The sequence below is a fragment of the Dendroctonus ponderosae genome, unplaced genomic scaffold (genome assembly GCF_020466585.1).
Source record: "Dendroctonus ponderosae isolate FM_Combo_2020 unplaced genomic scaffold, Dpon_F_20191213v2 Dpon_F_20191213_6, whole genome shotgun sequence".
Taxonomy (NCBI): domain Eukaryota; kingdom Metazoa; phylum Arthropoda; class Insecta; order Coleoptera; family Curculionidae; genus Dendroctonus; species Dendroctonus ponderosae.
In genome coordinates, this window is record NW_026018814.1 from 8019196 (window position 1) to 8042492 (window position 23297).

The 23297-nt window shown below is 35.2% G+C and overlaps 1 protein-coding gene across 1 annotated transcript; it reads left to right on the plus strand.

Annotated features, from left to right (window-relative positions):
- The first annotated feature begins 4870 nt into the window (after nucleotides 1-4870).
- On the plus strand, nucleotides 4871-20313 carry LOC125504886 (protein serrate-like). The gene is made up of 2 exons (XM_048667526.1): nucleotides 4871-5629; nucleotides 19924-20313. Exons 1-2 carry the CDS (start codon nucleotides 5537-5539, stop codon nucleotides 20305-20307), a joined length of 477 nt encoding a protein of 158 aa, XP_048523483.1. The 5' UTR covers nucleotides 4871-5536; the 3' UTR covers nucleotides 20308-20313.
- The last annotated feature ends 2984 nt before the right edge of the window (nucleotides 20314-23297 follow it).

Here is a 23297-nt window from a genome sequence, read left to right on the forward strand (position 1 = left end):
TAGAGACAGAAATTGAAAGTAGGTCTAAAAATGTGAATAACGTCGATATTTTGAACATACTTACAGAGAAAGATTTATAGTAGTAAATTATAAGACATAACCTGTTATTTAGTTGTTGTTATGTATGCACCATGATTACTTTTTTTGTAAATTATTATTTGATACTACTTTTTAGGCAAATTTTTGCCTAAAATTTTTGGCAAAAAGTTGCGTTTTAAATACCATACTATACCCTTTCATTTTATAGTGGACGAGGGTTATACAATTCGCCACACCTAAAGAATAAATATTTTCGTTTATTACTATTGACATTTTATATACCTATTTAATCTTGAAATTAAAAACTCGACATATCTAAGATTCTAGGCAAACTCATCTTCAAGCACCACAGGCAGAGTTTGTTTATAGCGGGAAATAAATTTTTTATTCTTATTGGTTTCCAATGTAAGATAAAAAAATTAATGACCACCAGTAAAGATTTAAAAAATTGCCGTTTACAGTTGAATAACTCGACCGCAAAGCATTTAAGGGAAAATACATGTGAACATTCTAGACCGGTAACCTCGGGGGTTTTTCAATTGAAATTTGAAGGCTTAGCACATGTTTGGCTATTTCAGGAACTAAATATGGTCCGGCCAAATTTAACAGATGCGAGCGGACAGATTCGGGACAGCAATAGATCTTCTGTTTGATTGTGTTTAAGTTTTCACGGGCATTAGAATGGTTGTTTCTATTCCTAGTTGGAGTTCCGCCTAAGTACAAACAGGTGGGGAAGGTGTTTGTTCCTCTTTGGCTCTTTTGCCACTTTCACAACCATTTGAGAATTTCAGGTTTTCAAATACAAATGCTTTCCATATGTTTCTTTGGCATAATAACTTAAAGCGGGACAGATGAGTGTGAGTGTCTTTGAAACGAACCTAGAGGAATTTGGTTCTGTGGTTTTGCCAAATGGAAATCGTTATTATTCCCAGAATTTAAAATCACCCAAATTTTCTTAGTTTTACTATGCATCTGTGCACGATGTTGCTTTTTACACCAGGGAATTTTGTCCGCATAAATGGTAAGATTATGGGTGTTGCAAGTCGATCAGTCCGCCCATACGAAATTGAACTTTATCCGAAAATAACGTTCTCACAGGAAGTTCATTATCTTGGTTAAACTTCTCCAAGAGGCATGTACAATATTGCACTGTTGGTGATTACTTGGGGCCTAAACCCTGCACTTTTTGCACCTGTTTGCGATTGAACAGTTGCTGTCTTCCATAAACGGTTTGCTTAATAGGATTTTAAAATATAATATGAAGAACTGAAAATATAATAATAATACATTACTTTTAAACACTATCTGAAGCTTTAATAGTAACCTTTCCTTCATTTGTTATTGTGTAAGTGTAACTACATGCAAAAAAACGATGTTGAAAATTCAGTTGTCAACTGATGCTGGACTTTAAAAGATCTAAATTTAAAAAGGTAACGAAGAAATAAGTTGCAAGCTGATTTATGGTTATTTTATAGCATTTCAAATGTACTTTTAAGCACTTTTCCCGTAAGCGTACAGCAATAATATTCATCAAATCTTTACATCATTATAAGTATTGATAAAAAGTTGTGAAAAGTTTCAAGTACCTATAAAATAATATAATAACAAATGGATTATTGGACTATTTTCGCCTGAAAAGGTATTCGACAGAAAATGAATGTAAACAACATTATTTATTGTGAGATAAAGATTCAATTGCTTTGAATTTCGAAATTCGCCTGGTAAGTAATGAACTCATGCAGGAAAAACTTGAAAAATTAAACTAAAATCTCCCTTATTCACCATGGTCAAATCAATTTAGATCAATAATTTCTAAATTATATTTGTTCAAGTTGGCCAGAATTCTGGGAAGCTTCTACGTTCATTTTTCAAAGAAAATCACTTGTTGCATTGCTAATATCTAATTCTTTGTAGACACTGATTGTCTACAACAAGACTACATTCAGACGCAAATCGCACAATGCTCAAATTTTTGAAAATAGCTCACGTATTTGGTGAAAAGAATCTCATTGGCAATGTTCTCGGTTCCAGACAACAATAAAGCGTTCGGTTATGTAAGCTATTTTTAGCTTCTTTATTTCTAATAGTCGATCGGATAACATGGTTTTACTTAGATTCTGTCTTTATTAATATTCCAGTGAGATACTTTTCAGCTTCTATGACATTTTTGGTGCTGAATGCATGCTCTGTATGAATTTGCAGCTAAATCTGGAATCCGAAACAAATTGACAGTGAAATCAGTCCCTTACTTTACTAGTAAATTAGACGGAAGTCTATATAGAACATTTTTCCGTCACAATGCGTAACATCCTTCTTGCAATATGGTAAGGGTTTCGCGGTCGAGCTACAAAGTCTGCTTTGGTTTACGTTTCTCAAGGTGTATTCATTTTACCGACAAAAGTGGTTAGTTAAGCACTAAAAATACTGTTCCATAAAGGAAATACACTTATTATTAGAAACACGTGTTCATTGATTTAGTGGATGCAAAGGAAAATGTTATTCAATGCACGCCAATGTCTTAGGTAATTTTCAAATTAATTTTGGATCATTAAGAACGAACGACAAAATAGAAACAATACGAAATTCCGCACCGCACGTACAGTGTAAAATATGTACCGATTGTGCCAACGCGGATAATTAGAGACGAAATTTTATTGCAAATCCCAAGCTCGCCACTATCTTGTATGGGTAAAACAACTGGCGCATGTCGTAAAAGCCAGTTTTCATTACATAAAACTTTGCGAAGAAAACCGTTCAGTTTCGAATTTTTGCATTTGCTTCAAATGTGAAACACAATGTGTATTTCAAGGTTTAGGTAAGACGCAAAATTTACATTTTTTAAAGACCATTTGATGATTTTGAGTATAAAGTATGAAATAAAGTGGATATCGAGGTAAACGACTATTTACACACAAAATAGGTGGAACGTGAAAAACATGAAATAGATGAAGAATGAGGCAATTTATCCCATCTAAGTAAAGTTTTCCCACTAACACCTTGGCCACATTCCAGACAATCTTCGAATGCTTAAATGATTTAGAAAATCGTTGTTGGCTCAATGATTTTTAAACATTGTGAATATTGGCCGGTATCTCTTTTTTATCTTGCGTAATTGAAACAATCCAACGCCAATTCTACAACTATTCTGCCATTTTTTGCAATTTTTTGACCAATCCGACCATTTCCTGCCCTATATGTGGAAAAATGCCACTTCAGGAAAGAATATATCCACAATTTTTTTCGCATTGGACTGACAGATTCGATGTGCAACCTATTTATGATTGCAGAAAAGTCCTCTAGAGTTGAGGCGGATTCATGTTTTCGAAATCGTTTTGTTAGGTATTTTGCTTCAAAAAGTTCAGCCGTTTAAAAAGACATATATTTCTCGTCTTTAATTACGGATTTATAATAAAAAAGAGTGCTTTTATTAAAGAAGAATTAATAAATAATAAATAAGTTTATTATTTATTCGTTCGTTCGTATAATTTAATAATCCGTGTATGATTAATTATTTTCAAAAGGTAACTGATAGCTGTAAGCATTACTTTATCATTTGATTGTATTGAAAATGGCAACTAAGAGGGGCAGGGTTTAAAATAATAATGCGACACAATAACCATGTGAAAATATTAAATTGACAATATTTCGAAAACTAAACACTTTTGGAATAGACAACTTTGCACAAATTCACCCTTATCGTTAATACTAAATAAGACAAAATGGAGGTTTTCATTTGAAATAATTGATTTTGGGCGGTTTTCTCAACTTTCTTTTAAAACTATTTTTTTTTAACACTGTATTAATAATTATCAAAATTTTGTAGAAATTCCATTAAAGTAATTCATTTTCAACAAGAAATGCGACTTAAATTAAGTAGCACATATTCCCTTATAGGAAAAATTAATAATTTTTCAATAATATAATTTCAAATGCAATTTGAAATCAAACCGTTAGACCTAGATATAGGGCATTATACATGGAATATATTTAGAATTTGCAGCAAAACTAAAAAATGTAATAATATATAGGGTTTTCCATTTAAAATAAGCAAGTTGACACCACTTCCGGTATAACCGGAAGAGTGGCCATGTCGAAAATATTTTACACCTCTTGCGCCCAATGAGTTCGGCACACTGTCTAATTTTCAAATTTCTCCTAATTATAGTTTGCCAGATATGAATCGCGGCGGTTCCCGGTGGGACACCCTATATTTGTAATAGCCATTACGTTTTAAAAATTATAAATTGCAACTAATCAAAGTAGCCTTAACATTCGGACAAGGCGCTCCCTCCACCCCATAACGTTCGCCCGGTAGTACTTTTTTTAATGAAAATATTATAATAATATCTCGAGCGGGTCCTACCCAATGGCCCCCAAATAGCCCCGACCTAACGCTTCTTGATTCTTTTCTGAGTTTATTTAAAGAATATTGTGTAGGAGACTCTAATTAGGGGCCTTAAAATTCAGACAGGACATTACAAATGGGGTAAACGAGGGGGACAGAGAAGAAAATATTGAATGGACGACAACAGACTGGTGAAAATCGCAAAAACAATTAACCCTGTCGGAAAGCGAGCCCAAGGCAGACGTCCAAAGCGCTGGAGGTTGCTGGACTTCAACGTTCGAAGAGGCTTAATAGGGCAAAGCAGGCCTTAGCCTACCTATATGGGCACCCATATTAGAAAGGAAGAGAAAAACTCTCAGTCGTAGAGCAATTCAGCTTGTGCTAGGCATTAATTTTTATATGGAAACATAACAAATGAAATTAGCGGAAAACCGTAAAACCCTGTATAGATGCCGTGCTGACACAAACCGTAGAAGCAATAGTTGAACTCGTAAACCAGTTTAGTTCGAAAATGAAAAGCTTGAGGCTTCACCACCACACAATAAGACCGCAATCTCTGCGCTTGCCACAGCAGCCAAAGGTAAAACGGAGCGTCAGCGGCAACAAGTGGTAGCCTCAGGCGCCAAACAACCGCAGCCTCAGGCGTGCCCCCTTGCAACCTCACAAAGAAGCCCCAAAGCTCTTCACCATTGGTCCAGCGGGATGCTGCGGCCCCGAGGAGCAGAGAGGGAGGCCCCGCGGCTGCGCCAACCATCAGTAGTTGTCTGTACGCTGAAGAGTTCGTGTCTTGCGTGCCACCCGATTCTCGACTTTCCGTTCCGACAAAGTTACGACGATAAATCGTCGACGTGACGTGCTTTTACCGCGACCGCTAGCCTTTCAACCGGAGCCACCAAGTAGCTGTTATTTACTAACTTTCCTCTCTCAATCAATCAATCATCAATCGACTTGCCACTCTGAACTTTCCTGAGAACATTTTTCGCAAAAAAGTGATTGCCTGTGGATGTTCCGATGAGACTGAAGGGTTGATTGGTTACCAACCGAATGACGTTACTGGTGGACTTACAAGCGCTGACTTTGCCTGGTGACCTACAACTGGATGGTGGATGTTCTCAATGTTGTTGAATCCGCCCTGCGGATACTTTCTTAGTGATGATGTGCAGTGTGGTGTGGCGATTGTTGTGTAGGAGCATGACCCATGGATATTTTCTCTTGCTGTTCTTCCTGCTGCTGAGTGTTTTGCAGGTAAATTTTCGTTAGTTTCCATTTCGATTACCAACGCTGACACGCTCAACGGATAAGCAGCACGCGGCAGGAGGCTGCGATAGCAGAAGGAAATGCAGAAGTGAAATTAATTAGTTTGCCAATCCCACGTTGCGGTCGCGTTTTATCAAAACGCGCCAAAACACCGGATTTGCCACATTATTCCACATCCGTAGCTACCTTGTTAATTATTGAATGCTTACTTGGGTGCTGAACGGTCATGTAAGCGAAGCTTAATCGAATAAGTCGGCCGAAGCCAATTATAAAAGCCCCAGGAAACCTGGGACTGTGCAAAGAACAGTCAATACGCAAAATGTAAATAAGAGAGTAATTTCCTTGAAATTACCTTAAAGGGTTGAGGTTTAGAGAGTTGGTTCCTCTCGCTGAAGATCCTGAGAAAGCTGTGCATTCAAGTATGCAACAACTTTAGAACCTGATTATGAGATTCTGTCTCATCAGTGCTTACCTGTTGCTCTATCGTATAAATATCGAATAAAACGCAAAGTCTCAAGTATGTGGTTATTTAATATGTAAGCCGGGTTTCGATATTAGGCATCATCAGACATTAGATATACATACAAATAATAACATCAATTGCACACACATTCTGGTAAAAAGTGAAACAAAACTTAAGTGATGTTCACAATACATTGACCTCATACGCAAGTAGGTAGGTACTAACATTGACAAAGTAAAATATATTTTTTGAGTTTCGGAATTCATGTAAAAACGTTAAAAAAGTTAAATCGGGGTCATTTGTTCATGGACTCTCGTGAAAAATGCTTATTTTTCTGGTGGTGGATGTCCGGGAAATGAGTGACCAGAGGCTAATAAATGGGTTGCTAAAGCTGAATTGTTCTCTACGACATCAGAGTTTTTATGTTTATTAAAATTAATTTTTCTCCCAGATCGACCAACATAAACGGACGGACACTCCACAACTTAAGCGACTGATTTTGAAAATTAACCTAGTTTAACTTTAAACTGTCGATTTACCCATTTTTGACTAGTTGAAGGTTTTTAAACACCTGAAACAAACAAAAAAACACAACTTTTACTGGGAAACATTGGAAAATCTTAGATCGGAAAATGTGTTTGAACTCCCATTAGAGGCGAAGGGGAACGCAACTAAAAAAAACTGGAACTAAAAGTCCTCTTTCGATTTCCATCTGAAATATTTTTGTCGATATTTTCAGTTGAAAATTAATCTATTTCTGATTTTGTTTTTATTTTATTTTATAATAGAACTACTACTATTGTACCTATATCTTTTTTTTAAGTTAACTCAAATTACTCACAAGCAAACCATAGTAGTTTATGAAAGTAATTAAGCCATTAAAAAATTTTGACTTCATGGAACACCTGGACAAGGAATTTTTAAAGTTAACTGAAATTCCTTGCTTAACGTCTGAATTGGTTTCAATTTTTCCAAGTCTCTATCTGTATAGATTTGAGCGGAAATAATAAACTACTGACTCGGTAATGGCAGGTTTTTTCATTCAAGCCAATCATAATGTGTAACCATGATGGAAGAGAACGTTATTACTTCGGATCGCCAGAAATAAGTCATAGAACATAGCTGGTATATAAATTAGTATTCTGATTAAAAAATACCGTAATATTTCAGTGATAGATGGCCGCATAAGGAGCTCATAAGTTGACCAGTTTGCTTTGTTAACCTCGATTGGATTTCGGTTCTTTTCATGTAACATATCGATTTTTTCATGGAAAGTTTGTGAACCAAAACCTATGATTTTGCTGGTTTTTTAAAGCAAAGTTCTCTTCTTTACAGGCGTTAAATTTCAACTTTTGTTAGACTTGGAACGTTTTTTCCGAGGTTGTTTTTAGGGCTGTTGAACTCAGAAATCGTCTAAGTAAGTAAAATACATATATTCAGTGACGTTTTAAATTTTTTAGGGGTCTTCTACTGTTTAACACAATAAAATCAATTTTTTGCTGTTTAATAAGTTTCAACAATGAACTTATAATTTAATATAATAGATTGATTAAATATAAAGGAAACCACATTGTTGATATCTAAGGAATGTTAGTGCGTGATCCATACAAACAGGCCTGCTATTGAGCAATGAAAAATTCGAGACCAAGTCTGAAAAGCCTTTGCTTCAAACGTTTAATGAAGATCTACAACTGATAGTTATTGATACAAACTCCCTCAGTTTATCAAAGTATTTGATAAACTATAAATACACGGTTTTACACGCAAGAATTATTGATTTATTCTTTATAAAATTTCTGTAATTTCTCAAGCATTATTTGTATTTTTGACTTGATTGACTTTTATCCTTTTAACCGTTTGCTGTCCTTTTATTCGGCAGCATTTTATTTCCTACAGTTGAAATGTTTACATTTGTTTCAACGGGCAAATTAATTCAGCAAAAAGTATAAAATACCGTACTAGAAAAATTGAAAATTGTAAACATTGAAAAATTGATATATTGCCGCTCTTAAGTTTAAAAAAACTGTTAGAAAAAATAGCTAAAATCCTTGTTATAAGAGCACAAAGAAGTCTTCCAGTATTCAATTATTCCCTGAAAGTAAATGGGTGTGTAAATCGGATTCATTCCAGCACATGAAATAATTGATCGTATCAAGGAAATATTTCAGTCGACCAATATATAAACAGGTCCTAAGCCGTTACAAGCAATTTCAGCTAGCAGCATTTTTCCGCTTTGTCATAGAAGACGTTCACCTGATGTCGGCAAAGGTACGCGAGTATGTTTGACTTAACTTTGTAGTGTCTTCACACTGCTTTGCTAAATCCTCAATAAACTTAGCAATCACTTTTGTTGCATATTCCTTCTCATCCGAAACGTTTCAAGTAGCTTTTATGAAATGTTTAAATAAGCAAAGTTGGACTTTTGCGGCAATTATTTTGAACTGGTGAGGTTTGCTTCTTGATGTTTCGCAAGCACGAGTGGCGTGCATCTTCAGAGCTGGTCAGGAAGAAATTCTTATTCACGAGGGCCCAAAATACCGAAAAAATCACCAGTGGTTTGTCAATATCTTCACCTATTGAACACAATACGTGTTATTAAACTGTACACGTTTTCAGACAGCAGTTTATGCCTTTTTAAGGTGGCCATTCATTGTCTGGTTCTTGATGGTTTTGTCTCTGCCAAGTTATCTGCATTAATATTCGAGCTCCTTTGCATCTCCATAATTTATGATCCTTCCGAAATCGATAAAACAACTTCAGCTCTGCAATAGTCTGTAATTATTTCTAATTTAAACCGTTTCATTCCAACAGCAGGATTCTCATTTTCATGTTTTGGCAATAAATCTCGACTTCAATTAAATTATTTTTTTTTCCTGCTACGCAACTGTGAGGTCAAAGCGGTGTTTATGAGTCTATATGAGCAAAAACCTCAATCCAAAATGTGTAACTTTTTTTTGGGGGATTTGTGGTTTGATGAAATTCATCAGTAAAGTGGATCAAATTGAAAAAATAGAATTGTCGATCTGAGTCCATTTCAAATTGTTTTTAAGATTCAAAATTTCGTTTCACAGGTTATATTTATCCATCTGTGTCTTTGAATATAAAACTAAGTTTTAAGTTAGTTTTATATTCAAAGATCAAAGAATCAAAGTCTTGTGGACAAGCTAGTTAAGATTTTTAAGAGCTGTTTTGATTGGACAAAATCTATTCAAATTTGAATAGATCAACCTGTATAGTAATATGCACATCTCATTGCGTTTATTGTCCAAACAAAAATCTTGTTGAAAATTTGCTTCCAATTTAAGGAACTTGTTTATCGCTTAGTTTGCTTATCTAAAAGCAATAAATCGTGATAAAATTATACTTTATAATCGTACGAAAAGGAAAACAATGAAACTAAACAGGCAATTAATATAATTTAATAATTCAGAAGACAAGTGGTAATTTTCTGCAATGACGGGCAATTTTCGAGCGGTCTGATATAAGATATGTGAGAAAGTTTTAATTTGCAGTCAATCATATTTGAAAAAAATCGACGTTTTTAATTACTTTCATTATATTGTCATCAGATTTTATAAGAGTTAATTAAACTGCAGTCAGTGGTTATTATTGGTAGTACAATTAAATTGTTTGTTGATAAATACGTCAACTAATCGGTAAGTTGAAAATTAAATTAATTAAAACATTCGGTGTCCAATTCGGGCATGATTTAAATTTTGTGGGTTCATAAGCCTGCAAATAAAACTGCGATCAATCGATTTGACATTAAATTGGAAATATCGCGACACAAAACAAACTTTAGGAACAAACTTGGTCACTTGGCGTAAATATGCTGCACCTTGCTTTGAGATATTATCGATAAGCGAGTCAATAAAGGAAAGCAACTTTTTTACCGATCGCATAAAACGTAACGGCCTGTTTAATAAGAAAATCGATCGTTTTTGGTCCATAAAAGCCGTTCTCGGTATGTTCAATCGCTCGAGGAACGACACGTTATGTAATCGTTGTTGAAATGCTAATGGTATCAATTAAAATTTTAATACAAAATTTTGTTCTTCCCCGCAACATTTGGCTTCCAGCGAAATTTTACGATTTTGATAATGCATCCCGAGAACACGGTTTTGCTGTGGCACCTCACCGCCTGAATGAAACCGAAAGAGGTGTTAGAAAATCTTTTATAATGGTTTAACTTTGACTCCCAGAGTGTTGTTTTATGGGCCTGTAATAAATTGTGTCAATGGATTAACATTTTATTGCCTACAGGTAAAGATTGCACTTCACACCTAGTGATTGTGCTAGGCCCAAACGCATGTGGGGATTTCGATTTGGGGAATCAATTAAAATGGACTTTTTGGGAAGTTTTGTGGTGGATGATCATTTTCTGCCTCCGGTGTTGTAAAGCGACATATGAAGGACACGTATTTTTTTTGAAGATGTTGAAACTGTTGGTTGAAAAATTAATTGTTTTAGTCCGCATACTGAATAGATTTAACCACCACATAAACATCTCAAATGAGGAAACAGAAAAGTTTGAATAATTTAAACGAGCGGAATTGATCATTTTCGAGAGTTCAAAATTAGTCGCAGCCTATTTTGGTTTGTTGCTTTGTGGCACTCAAAATGTGTCATTGCTAGTCTTGGTTAAATGTTAAATTATTTAGTCTTAACTGCTGTGTTAAATTAGACAACGTTTGAAAAGTACGTTACATTTTATCGCCTTTGAAAATGAAAGAAGAATATATTTAACTAATTTGAGCTAAAATATACTTTTTGCAGAACACTTTTTCTTGTACAATTTTGTCTGGAAAAGAACTTGTAATTTGTATGTAAAACTATGGTATATATTCTTTAGATGGTTCGTTAGTGAAAAGGGGAATATTTGGTTTTGATAGTGAAAGTTCACCCAGCTTTGGAGCATTTTCACCGCAAAAATTGTAGCTCTTCTTGCAGTCATTTTGCAAAACATTTCTATTTCTGTTGGGGATTTATCAAAGATGCATGGCGGAAAATCAGTATCAAATGTTATGTATTTCGTCAAGAGGTTCAATCCTTCGATGGCATGCAGTTCCCGCATGAGTATCTATGTATTAAGTGATCAAAACCTCAATCTTTTCATGGCTTTGTGTGAATGATCGCGAAGCAAACACTGGTAGCAAGATGTTTGAATGTATTATCTAACAAACTTGTCATTGTATATGTTGGGGCCATATAGATGGATAGACAAAGACATCACTCAGGAGCGGAGTGCCCGGTTGAAGAGTCGAAAACAAATAGAGAGGCAACAATCACCATTATTGCCACAAAAACAGCCTTTTAGAATCGAATTCTCTCGGGGTCTAAAAGCATACGAGGTCACTTGTGCGGTTTTAATATTTATTTAAATTCCAGTTTGTGTACCACGGCGAAGTTCAAATACAGCTGTACCAGAGCCGTTCTTAGTTGCGTGATGTCGACCCAAGGCGTACATCGAAAAACAAGGTACTAAAATCACTGGCCTGTCGTTTCTTCAAGCGAGAGAGGTCGTACTGAGGAAAAAAACGACCAAAAACGAAGATATTCTTCGCGTTAGAATGTTGAAGACGGGGCTTTTTTTTCGGAAGTTGCTTCACCACAAAAGGAGCTAACTCTCACCCTTTTCCACGAATTTGCCTTCAATTTTTCCTATAGCTTCATTTTTGAAACAGAATTTGGGGCATTATTTGGTCTTAATATCCAACGCACCCTTTCAACGTCTTCAAGCACGTTGTTAATTTGGAACGAATTTCAGAATGATCGAAGATCGTCCATTAGTAATTGTTTATAGGACAGCTTTGTAACTGTAATTTGGTAGAGAATCTTCCACTGTTTCCGCTCAGAATGCGCAATCCGGTAGAAACGACGATGGGTTGCAGGTATAACAACGATTGAATAATTACAAATCCGCCAAATGTCGAGGTCTGAAACCGATATTACCTGTTTCGTTTTTTTTTGTAATAATTTCTCACCGCGCTTGGGCATTCTTAAGATCTCTATCACATACAATATCACATAAGCACTAAAAAGAATATATTAAATTTAATTAACTAGTCATAACCGTACAAGTGTATTGAGTCAAATGCATTCCATAACCGTTTGTGTTTTTATCAGACGTTTCCCAGCTAATAAACTTTTTTTTCTAGTTCATGAATTAGCATAAGAGTTTTTCTCATTAATTAACATTAATTTTATTCATTTGCATGATGGTTTTATTGTCGATTTGGAGTTCACTGATGCACAGTTTATGCCCAAAAATAAAAAACGAACATGCATTTAAGTCAGCCCGAAAAAGGGCAAAGCATCCGGATGCCCTTATATCAATGGCTTTCAATTAACTTCATTCTTTAGCAGGTTTTTTCTTGGGAATTTCTCATAAGTAGCTGCTTTTGCAGGAAGGGGCTTGAATGAGTGCAGATGAATCAACAAAAAGCAATTTTAATATTGTTTCAGGATTTAATTTTTTTTAATTAAACGGCTCCACAGTGTTTCTCTCAGATTTATTTAGAAACTTTCTTGATTCTCGAGTGTGCTTCTTGCTATGAAATTTTTTTATAAATTTCGAACAATAATTTAATCACTACTTAAGTATACAGGCAACATTTACTACTAACTGTTACCAACTAAAACAAAAAGTACAATAATTGCACAAAGTGCGTTCCTCCAGTTGCAATATATTTTTGGCATCACAGAATTATTGTATTAACCGCAGCTGTTATTTGAACGGGATTATTTTTATTTTATCACAAGCGTTTTTAAATCAGCGAATCAATAAATTCCTTCCTCGCATTTACTGGCGGTTCATATACGATTGATCTTAGGTGTCCCCAAACAAAATAATCCAAAGGATTTAGATCGGGCGAGCCTGGCGGCCAGGTCCCTGGTACTTCGCAATTTCGCAGTAGATTTGCGAAACATTTTTATTTCATATAAGGCCATTATTCTAACCTGCTCTGCTGATTCCCGACACTATGAAGATTAAACCTGAATCTCGCTTGTTCTAATCACTTTTATACCGAGTTCCGTTTAGATTGTTTGATGTATTCCTTCCGGTTTTGTCGGGTGATTTAAACACGATATCGATCTGCTTGCATCTCGTTACATTCAACACTTTGAAAAGCATATCACGGATGGTTCAAAACGATAAATAGGCCTAGACAAAGGAATCAATACTCGGAAACCGTTTAATTCGCTTTTAAAAATGCTGTTACGTGTCGGTATGCCTCTTCGGATAGGTGTGCGGCGTTAAAAAGGCATAGATACAATTTAGAAGCCAATATAATGCCGACTTTAAAATCAATTTTAGAGAATTAGTCATCAATAAAAATCACTTACCACGACCAGGAACGAAATGATCGTTTTCGAGTCGATCCATTTCGATGCCGGAGTCTGTGGTTTGATGATGGCTGATGGAAAGTTTATTGCTTGTGTATTGAAAAGCCAATTGAAGCTTTCAATGGCCACATCTCGGCCGATAAATTACGACCGGTTAAATCAAATTTCCTTTCTTTCACTACCATCTTTTGACACACATCCGGTTGCCGCGTAGGTAAAATAAAACCACAATTCACCAAAAGATAATTATGCAATTGAAGCGCAAGAAAAGGAAGAAATGCCTTTTGCAAAAGACAAACGGTGTGGAGGTTTTCTGACGAAACCACCCTTCTTGACATGAACATTTCAAACACCTCAAGCGATTTTTACGGTTTAACTCGAGTTGTATCATCGTAACATTTCCTACAACACAGCCTGAAACCCGACTCCAATGTAGAATGTGATCTATAAGGGCTATCAAGTAACCGAAATGAATACCCCACCTTTGTTAGTAGGTATCCTTGTTTGAGTTACAGGTCACCAAGTAGCCATGCGTAGGGAAATCGGTTTAGTAAAAAAGTGTAAAAAAATTGCGAAGTTTTTACCACTTTATTCTGTTAATGGACATCGAAGAAGCATTTAGTATTACTTTCATTAACAGCATTCGTTATTTAGTAACATTTTTTTAAATGTTTTAATTTGGCCTGCAGAAGTAGATTGACTTGAATGAAATGATCCAAATTTTATATATAACTACAATTCTAGAGTTTAACTATTGCGTCATAAATGTTTTGTAAAAATAGTTGTATCAAATTGAAAATAACTAAAATTAAAATTACACAAAAACTCCAAGAAGAATTTACGTGAAAATTATATTAGCAGAAGTTGAAAACAGATATTTGAGCTCATACAGGCAGAAACGCTTGAATATCTAGATTTAAATTAAATCTAAGAGTATCAATAACGTTTATGCGGTTTTCATACATTTTTTTGTTTGTAGTAAAATTAATACAGAAAAGAGCATACAGTAAAAACGCATCTCAGACAAGTTGCTAAGTACGAAGTTCAGATACGTAAGAATAATTTTGCCTTTGGATTGTTGACAAGGATTTTCTGTTGCAGTTGATGACAAATATTTAGGGTGTATTATTGAATAAAACTGCTATTTATCGATTTGGAGCATCTTCCGCGAAATTAATTGAATTTTCAAAATTTTAGCAACACAAGCAATTTAAAACTGAAAATGATTTTAGTAACTGCAGCTGATTGGAGTATACCTACTCTGCAAAGAACAGTTTTTGCTTATAAACGATTAATTATACAATAAGTTTAGGTCAAATGTTGAATTTAAAAATAAAAATCCAAGTTATAATAAAAAAAATCCATATTCTCCATTTCTAAACGAAAAAAAAAGTTTTCGAAAAGTAAAAGTTTTTCCGCGTTAAAGTAGCCTTTCTAATAATTGCCGTAAATATTTGTAGCACCCTGTATAACGAAACACGAGTTAATTGAGGCATTATTCACCTGCAGTTTATTTAGTATTTTGTTTGATAGTAATTTTATCTAGTATGAGGTGAGTACAATCCTATTTTTATATTTTTGAGAGTAGACCAGCAATGAAACCATCCCTGAAATTCCACCTCACTTTAATATAATACAAACGAGTTTTCCTAGAAGTTCAGGTACACTTCGATTGAGGACATTTTCAGCCAGTATAATAAACAAAGAATAAAATTCCATCCAGGTGGATGTTTGTTAGAATAAGTAGTTGTTGTCTGCTGGCTGGTCAATTTCCAGCTACTTTATCTATTAATACTGGCGAGTTGCAATCGTACGAACTATCTGCACAAAGTTCGCACTGACTATGCTATTTTGCACACTCGTTTTATTTCAGCCAATTACACAGCCGGGATATTTAATAACACACCTATTATTTCGCATTTCACGAGAACAAAACCAATAGGTTTTTGCTGAGATTTTTTCCCCAACGGACCGGTTTTTAATAGAATCATGGAAACAATCGTCTGATGAACCGAAAGATGTCGCAGAAAAATTTGTCAGTGTTCAACTCAGTTACGCTTTTAATAATGTCATTGCAATTTTTGCTTTTTATTAGCAAGTTGCCATCATCATAAATTCGAGAAACCTTTAAAACAATGCAAAATGCATCATTATCGTAAGTCTGTCATCTTTGTAATGAATACGAGTTCCACTGTAGAAAGTTTCAGAGCGGCATTATTCTGAGAGATCTGGGCATTGTTTTGGTGTTTCCGTGGCACTGCCATGCTGGACATACAAATTAAACTATTTTCTCTGTTCAACAAACGTTCTTAGGCAAAATAAGGAAGATCTCAGCGTTATCGACCACGTCGCATCTCATAACTCCATTGTTTTACTCCCGATGAATTAATACCTACATTATTCTTGTCATCTTCCGAGCCCATCAATGGGTCGGACGCCGGTGTTCAATTGTTAGATAACCATTGTGGTTATCGATTTGTCTTGTTAGATAGCTTTCCTGTTGCATTGTGAGGAATTTCGGCATGAGAAAAAATATTATTGGCAACAGTCTCAACCCGTATGGCTGGAAACAAACAAAATGAGACGCTGGTGCAAGTAGATCCGGATATCGGGATGTGTTAATCTCAGGCACTCTCAGGACCGGTTTCGAACCTATTGCTTTTCAGCTGGGTTCAGCCTGAAATCAACACCCTAGAAAGCTGCACTTGTATTTATTTACAGTCTGATGATGCCGAAAGCTCATTGTTCTACAAAATTCAATCAAAAAGGAGAAAAAAATGAAATGAAAAATGATATTTTGTCATTCATCAGATTTCGCCCATCGAAAAAATATTAGTTTTTAAACACTTGGCGCTGTGCATTTATATTTCTGCATGGGTTCGAAGAGCCGATTATACAGAGTGTTTTCCAATAAAAGCACATATTTGGCAATACCTAAAAATAACACTACTTTGCTTGACAGGCCACACTGTAACACATACTTGGGGTTCGAAATGCGATTTTAAAAATGAAAAATTGACCATTTTTTTCAAATTTGTAGATATACGTATATTGATTATTACGTCTGGATTTCTAGGCACTATGATTTTGATAAATAATAAAAGCAATTTGCTTTTGTCATCTAATGTGAACGAAATCGACAAAACACGTCCTTTAATAGTTTTTTTTGACCTTTTTCTGATTGTTTCAATTTTTTGCCCTTATTTAAAGGAATTTAACTGAAACGAATAAGTTGGAGTACGAGATTGGATATTACTGTCAAATTTCCGAAACAAGTAAGTACTTTTACCGTTTGGTGACCCCCAAGGAAAGGGTTTTTCTGGAGTAGATTTTGTATATCAATTTTATTTGATACTTTTGATACCGCAAAAGCAAAACAATTTAATACATGATTGCATAAACAATTATCTCAGTTTATGAATAGTGAAATACCCGATCTTCCAAGTATTCATATAATTTTGGGTTCCCCCTTTCAAATTCTAACTTTTACTTCACTTCATACCAAAAAATTAAATAACCGTTTCCTCATCTTCAACAGCTTAAACTTACTTAAATTTTCTGAGCTGGTGAGTGATTTTGAGTCTAATTTGAAACTGGATTATACAGGGTGATTCACAACCTTATGGACACAGAGTAGGGGCGTGTAGAGGATCTCAAAACAAATTGAGTTTTCATTTAAGTTTTTTTCTCAGGCTTATGGTTAACAAGATACTGGGTGTTAAAGTTTGAGCTAATGTTGAGCCGTAGTTAAGGAGACTGGTTGTGAAAATCTACAGGGTGTTCTTTTTTCGAGAGGCATAAGCTCTTGTACCCTGTATCTCGTTAACCATGGGCCTGAGAAAAAAAACTTAAATAGAAACTCCTCGCCTCAAAACACGGCTCTGCTCTGTGTCCATAAGGTTGTGAATTACCCTGTATAATGAACTTTCAACGGATCGCTGATTATTTTTAGCTGTTATTGTTCAAATCTTGAGACCGTAAGTATTGAATCATTTCACGCCCTGTTCACAACCGGGCAATTTACTGTATAAAACGATAATTTCTCTGTTTTTTTTCGTTTATTCTCATAATAAATTTCAGTAGCATTCTTCCGCTCCGCTGCTTACTGCCCCTTGATAAATAATGAATTTCTAAACACGTTAACTACTATATTTAGGCCTGACGTCCAAATTTGCTAATTAATTAAGAAAACTGTTCCCTTTCAACTGTTAGGCTGGCTTTAATTAGGAACCCAACACCAATTACCATACAATTAAGCGTTTTTAGAATTAAACATCCAACAGCCGAATAGTTAACATGGCTATTGTTGAAATTTTCAACATTGTTTTCGTGCCAAAAACTTGTAATTTTATATTACAATTCAATGGGTGTGAGTTTTCACGTGCAATTGTTTAAAAACAACGTCCACAGGAAAATTTTCATCGTGAGCTACTCGGGTTGGGTTTGGCGGGCTTAGAAATTATTGTTGCGTGTTGCGTGTTGCATGATCCAAAAAGTCAGTTAATTATGATTATATGCATGGAACCTATAAACCCGCTACCATCATCTAAAGATACCGGTACCAGATAGATGGTAAAGCAATATGAAGTGAAGGTTTCGAGGGCCTGAAATATTATAAAATTTTCTATAGACGAACAACCTTCCAGCTAGATGAAACGCTTTTCTTAATGGAGTACTGTGATCGAGAACTCGAAAATGGTTTTGATTATCCGAAGATGGAAAAATGAGATTCATCACTACTGCACTTTTAAACTGCTCGGGTTAGGATAGCAACCTTGAATTAAATAATTGAAAGTTTACTGTTTTAAACTGTAGCTTTCTTAGACTTTCTTAGATTTATCAACGAAATGATTTTCACTTATCAAAAGAGTTTGGCTTTTGCGACCACTGCGTGAAACTGGGGAGTTTTTCATTCTTTTAGGTCTTCGTGGAAAAGAATTGAAAATGAGAAATACATTTATTTCGACGGTGGTATAAAAACTGTAGAAAATCACCAGTTTCTCCTGTATACGAATAACTACTTTGATTATATAAAACTACTATTTCAGTTGAGGTTTAGGTATGGAATACCTATACTAATTTCTCTCTTCAATATGAGTTTTTCGAGCAGCAAAGTAAATGCATCTAGAAATACTGTCAGTAAATGGTCTCTTACATTCAAGAGCCATAAGTGGCCAGATATTAGTGTTGGCGCTTAATTTATAATTAAATCTGAACTTTTTAACTGGCTCCTTTCCTAGAAATGAATTTTAATGGCTGTTAAACTCGGTTTTAAGGTGCATGAGCTTTCTGGCTGACATTCTTTCGAAAGCATGTCGTTTTTTATCTCGACCGGAGATCATCATCAAGTCCGTTTATATGCGCCCAAGTGAATTATGCCCTCCACTAGAATATTTCTGAAAAATTCGAGACGGAACTGATTTAATTCTCCGTAACTGCGAGCTGATTGATTAGGTCCCGAAATTTCAGTTTCGACTCAAACTCACTTGGCAAATGTATAAAAATAATCTGAAATTCTCTTCCGTTTCATGCAACTGTCGACGATACGTGTTCCCACGCGTGTGCGTTGATAAGTCCATTCAAAAGCTTTATTACCTTTGTGGTTTCACAGTTTACGATAATAATTTCATACACCGTCTATTTATTTGTTGCCTTAAAGACACGTTTATTTATTAATACGCAGGTTTTATTATGACGGTGCTCATTATAAAGTTGTTTCAGATTATGAAGCCAAGGGAAATGCTTAGGCAGAATGGTTTGGTCGGTACAACCAGTAACCAGCCTTTCGCATTTAATGATATTCATTATTCCCTTATTTAGGTATTTGGGAATGTGATTTAAACCGTAAAGAGAGTTTGAATTAATGCTTGTGTTTATTAATGACAACTTTGAACTGCAAAACTTCCGGTCTAAATATTGCAGTTACTCTTACTTTTATTCATATGGTTTTTTGCTCATGCTGTTTTCGGATAAAGTCGATATATTTTTGATACTCTGTTAATTCTACTGATTAGTGTGATCTTTATTGGGCGTGTATTAGCTAAAATTATTTTTAGTTGAAAAAAGCTTTCACTCACCTTTCAGTGTTCATGCAACGGACTATTTAACAAACTTGTTAAAAAAGAGCTGAAGCAACAGCTGATTTTAAACATTGAAAGCTGTTAGATGTTAAGAGCGCCTTAAACTAGTATAGGTACATGATGTGCAGCTTTACAGTTCAAGATTAAATTTGTATTTCATGTACAGGGTGGAAATTTTCCGTTGTAAATCGCGGGTATTTCAGTTATTATTGAAGATAGATTCTGTGAAACGAAAGATGGCAGTGATAGATGTGGCACCTCTATCTTGGATTTATAGATATAGGATTGAGTTTCTGAAAAGTGTGCACTTTCCGTCACCATTTGTATCTCAAATATGTAAACAAAAAAATGTTAAAACTAGTTGTAAATAACTGATTTTTTGTTTGTTTCAGTGCACGCATGGCTCCGGCATTTTCGAGTTGCAAGTACTTGAGATGGCCAATCCGCGTAGCGAATTATCGACTGGACAATGTTGTGGGGGCGGGCAACGTTCCCCAATAACTAGCCGTTGTTCCACTCCGTGCCAGACTTTTTTCCGGTTGTGCCTGAAGGAATATCAGAGTAATGTGACAAGCACGGGATCCTGTTCCTTCGGGAATACGTCCGGCCAAGTGTTGGGACGCGACACCTTCACTCTTGCCGATCCAGAAAGAGGACGCCTGGTTCTGCCGTTTACGTTTCGATGGACGGTAAGTTTTCGCATTTTGGTCAAACCGGGCAATTTATCAGTCTACGCTACGGAATATTCGTTGATTTTTCCGCATTATCTCAGCTAACTATCGTGGCAACACCACCTGCAGTCTTCCGACCAAGCGACACTAAAATATCCACCTTTCACTGTGGTCATCTGCGGTCATGATAAATGTGCATCAGCTCGCAGCAGTATAGCACGTATATAACAATTAATTTCTTCCGAATCGCAAAAACTTAACTCGCAATTTCAACTTAAATGGTTAAAACGCCGAATAAAAAACGTTTTTAATTTATTATTTTATTCCTCTCCATACGGAATACCTGTTTCGGTGGTTAATAGTTATTAATGTTTTTCTGGTTTAGCAAGCGTACGAGGATGAAGTGAAGAAAAAAGGCAAAACAGCCGCTCTACAGGATTAAGCGCAGTGGTATATGACTATGACATTAAATATGGGCAAAAGTTATTGGTTTAAAATGCACATTAATCAGGCATCTTTGAAGATACCTACATGCATTGCGCGCAGATTAACAATCGAAACTATTTACCGTGATTTATTAATTAATTATTTTTTCTTGAAAATTTGCGATGCACTTTGTCTTCGGATGCGATTTTACATGAAATTCAATCTTGATGGATTCTTTTATTAGTCGGTTTTCCTAAGGTGACTGAAGATAAAAAGCTCTGACTAGAAACGCGTGTTTCAACTACAGTCCATGTTTATAATTTTTATTAATTTCTTACTTTCATAGCAAGCCAATAATAAAATTTGAATGTTTCGATCAGTTGCTTAAAGAAATCAAGGCTTTTTAAGCCGTCTTTTTAAAATTTTATATTATATGACCCCTCATAGACTTTCGGCTAACAATTCCATCTTTTCCAGAGAGTGGAGGTTTGAGACAAATTTAGATTTTGCACTATTTATGCTGTATTTGGTCTTTTGCTGTTAATGAGTTGGTTGCTTTGTGGCGAAAACGATAGTTCGAGTCGAAACATTTACCCTTTATTGGATATTTTTTATTTTATAAATTTCAACAAAAGCATCTTTGAACATATTATTTTGGGGTAAATATATTTGTTTGATAATTTAAACAACAAAATGAACCGGACAAAATCAAAAGGATTTCGCACTGATTTATTTTGCAATTAATTGTTTAACTGATTTTTAAACATTCGTTTTTGCATTACCATCGCTTCACTCTCTTTTTGTATTAAAGCCAGGAGCCATCAATCTACATTAGCAAACCATCCGATTTTTGTCAAAGATCGCATTTTTCCACCATGAAAAACCATTCTGTAGTTAATAAAGCATTGAAGCAATAAAACTGATTAACCACAAATTATCTAACATCTCCACCATCACACGTGAATATCATTTCTTCGAGATGACTTGACGCTTTAAAATCATGCGTTCGTTAACTTTACAAGCATGACAAGTTTATTTTTCGTGAGCTTTGAAGGAACATTTATAAAAAATGACAAGCAAGCAGCAGAGGTTTTCATGGAGCATTATTCCGGAGATACCGTTTGTTTAATTAGCTACTTCTTCATAGCACGATTCGGACGACTTCTAACAATAATCGTGTACACTCATACAATGATGTATGGCTATTTGGGTGCGGACTTTGAATGGATCAATCTCGTTTCAACGTTATATTTGGAGGAATTCAAACGAAATTCGTCTCACAAGGGAATATTTTAGCATTCTCTTAGTTATTGATAATAAAAATTACATGACCATTTGGAAGAAAGCACACACTTATCTTTCATTACTGCTATTAGCATGTTACCTCAATAAATGATTGTATTTAGCTAAATGACCGGCAGTAACAATCGCTTATACCGACGGATATAACAGTATTTAGCACTTGTCTCGGTCAAGTACATGTGCGTGAATTTGTTCAACTAGTTAGCGATGAATCTAAGAAGTATACTGATTTATTTTGCAGTTGCTTGAGCTTTCTAACTACCAAGACGTAAAAAATAACTGTCTTGAAATCCCAAAACCCAAAACAACCAAATACTTTTGTGTTATTTCTACGTTTCCATTCGTCGTCAATAGAAAAGAGATGAAGAACATGGATCTTCACGGTTCGGGTCAAATTAACCGATCATGTTTCTTGCAAATAAACCGTATCAAAGAGGATGACAAATCTAATTTGGACTTCACGGAATTAAAAAGCAAGGTTAAATTTTACAAGTTGATTCTCTCTTTTCGGTTGAAAAAAATTGCACTGAAGGTCTTCTTCGGCATTATGGGAGCTTTTCTAGCCTGAACTTTGCAGGGTCATTTTTTATCAAGCAAATGAAAAAGGATGCAAATTCTTTTCTGCTAGCAGAGAAATTAGCCTGCATGGGTTTAAGACATACATAGGTTGGGTTGTTTCTTCCAAGTTCCATATGATGTTGAAAAATTCGCCAGATTTACTCAACAGAACTGATCCGAAAACACTCGAAAGTAATTTAAAACCCCTATAGGTTTTGGAGTTTCGCTGGAGTTGTTGTTGATACTTTTATAGTTTTTAATTTGTATTGGGTTTTTGAATTTTTTTCAAATTCCACCAAGGCTTCCATTTACTCCATACTCCAACTATGAGATATTAATTGTAATATTGTCAGGCAAATAACTGGTTGAAGAATCCACATTGAGGAAATATCACCGTGGTGGAAGAGAATCCATCAAAATTATCCTCTATGGCATCGGGTTTTTCCAATCGATAGCAAAAACAGTTACGTTGATTTTTTTGAAACTAAGTAGTCCAGCATTATTTATGCTGCCCCAGTTTGGTTTCTTTTAAGTCAGTAGTTCCAAGTACAAATCGAGAATCAATAAACTGATAAGTCGCTGTGACCAAATCTGGATGTGTCGACCGTGAAAAAGTTATCCTGCCCTTACGTTTTGGTGTTCGGCGCCTCTTCTAAATTCGGATTTTGTAAACGGAAAAGGAAAATTGGGTCAGCACTTTTGGGCGCTTGAACCGTTCCATTCTTTGACAGCCGGTTAAAAAACGCATTTTTTGATCCATTCACTCCTTAACTGAGCATTTTCGTTCCTAATAGAGGCCCATTTTTAGA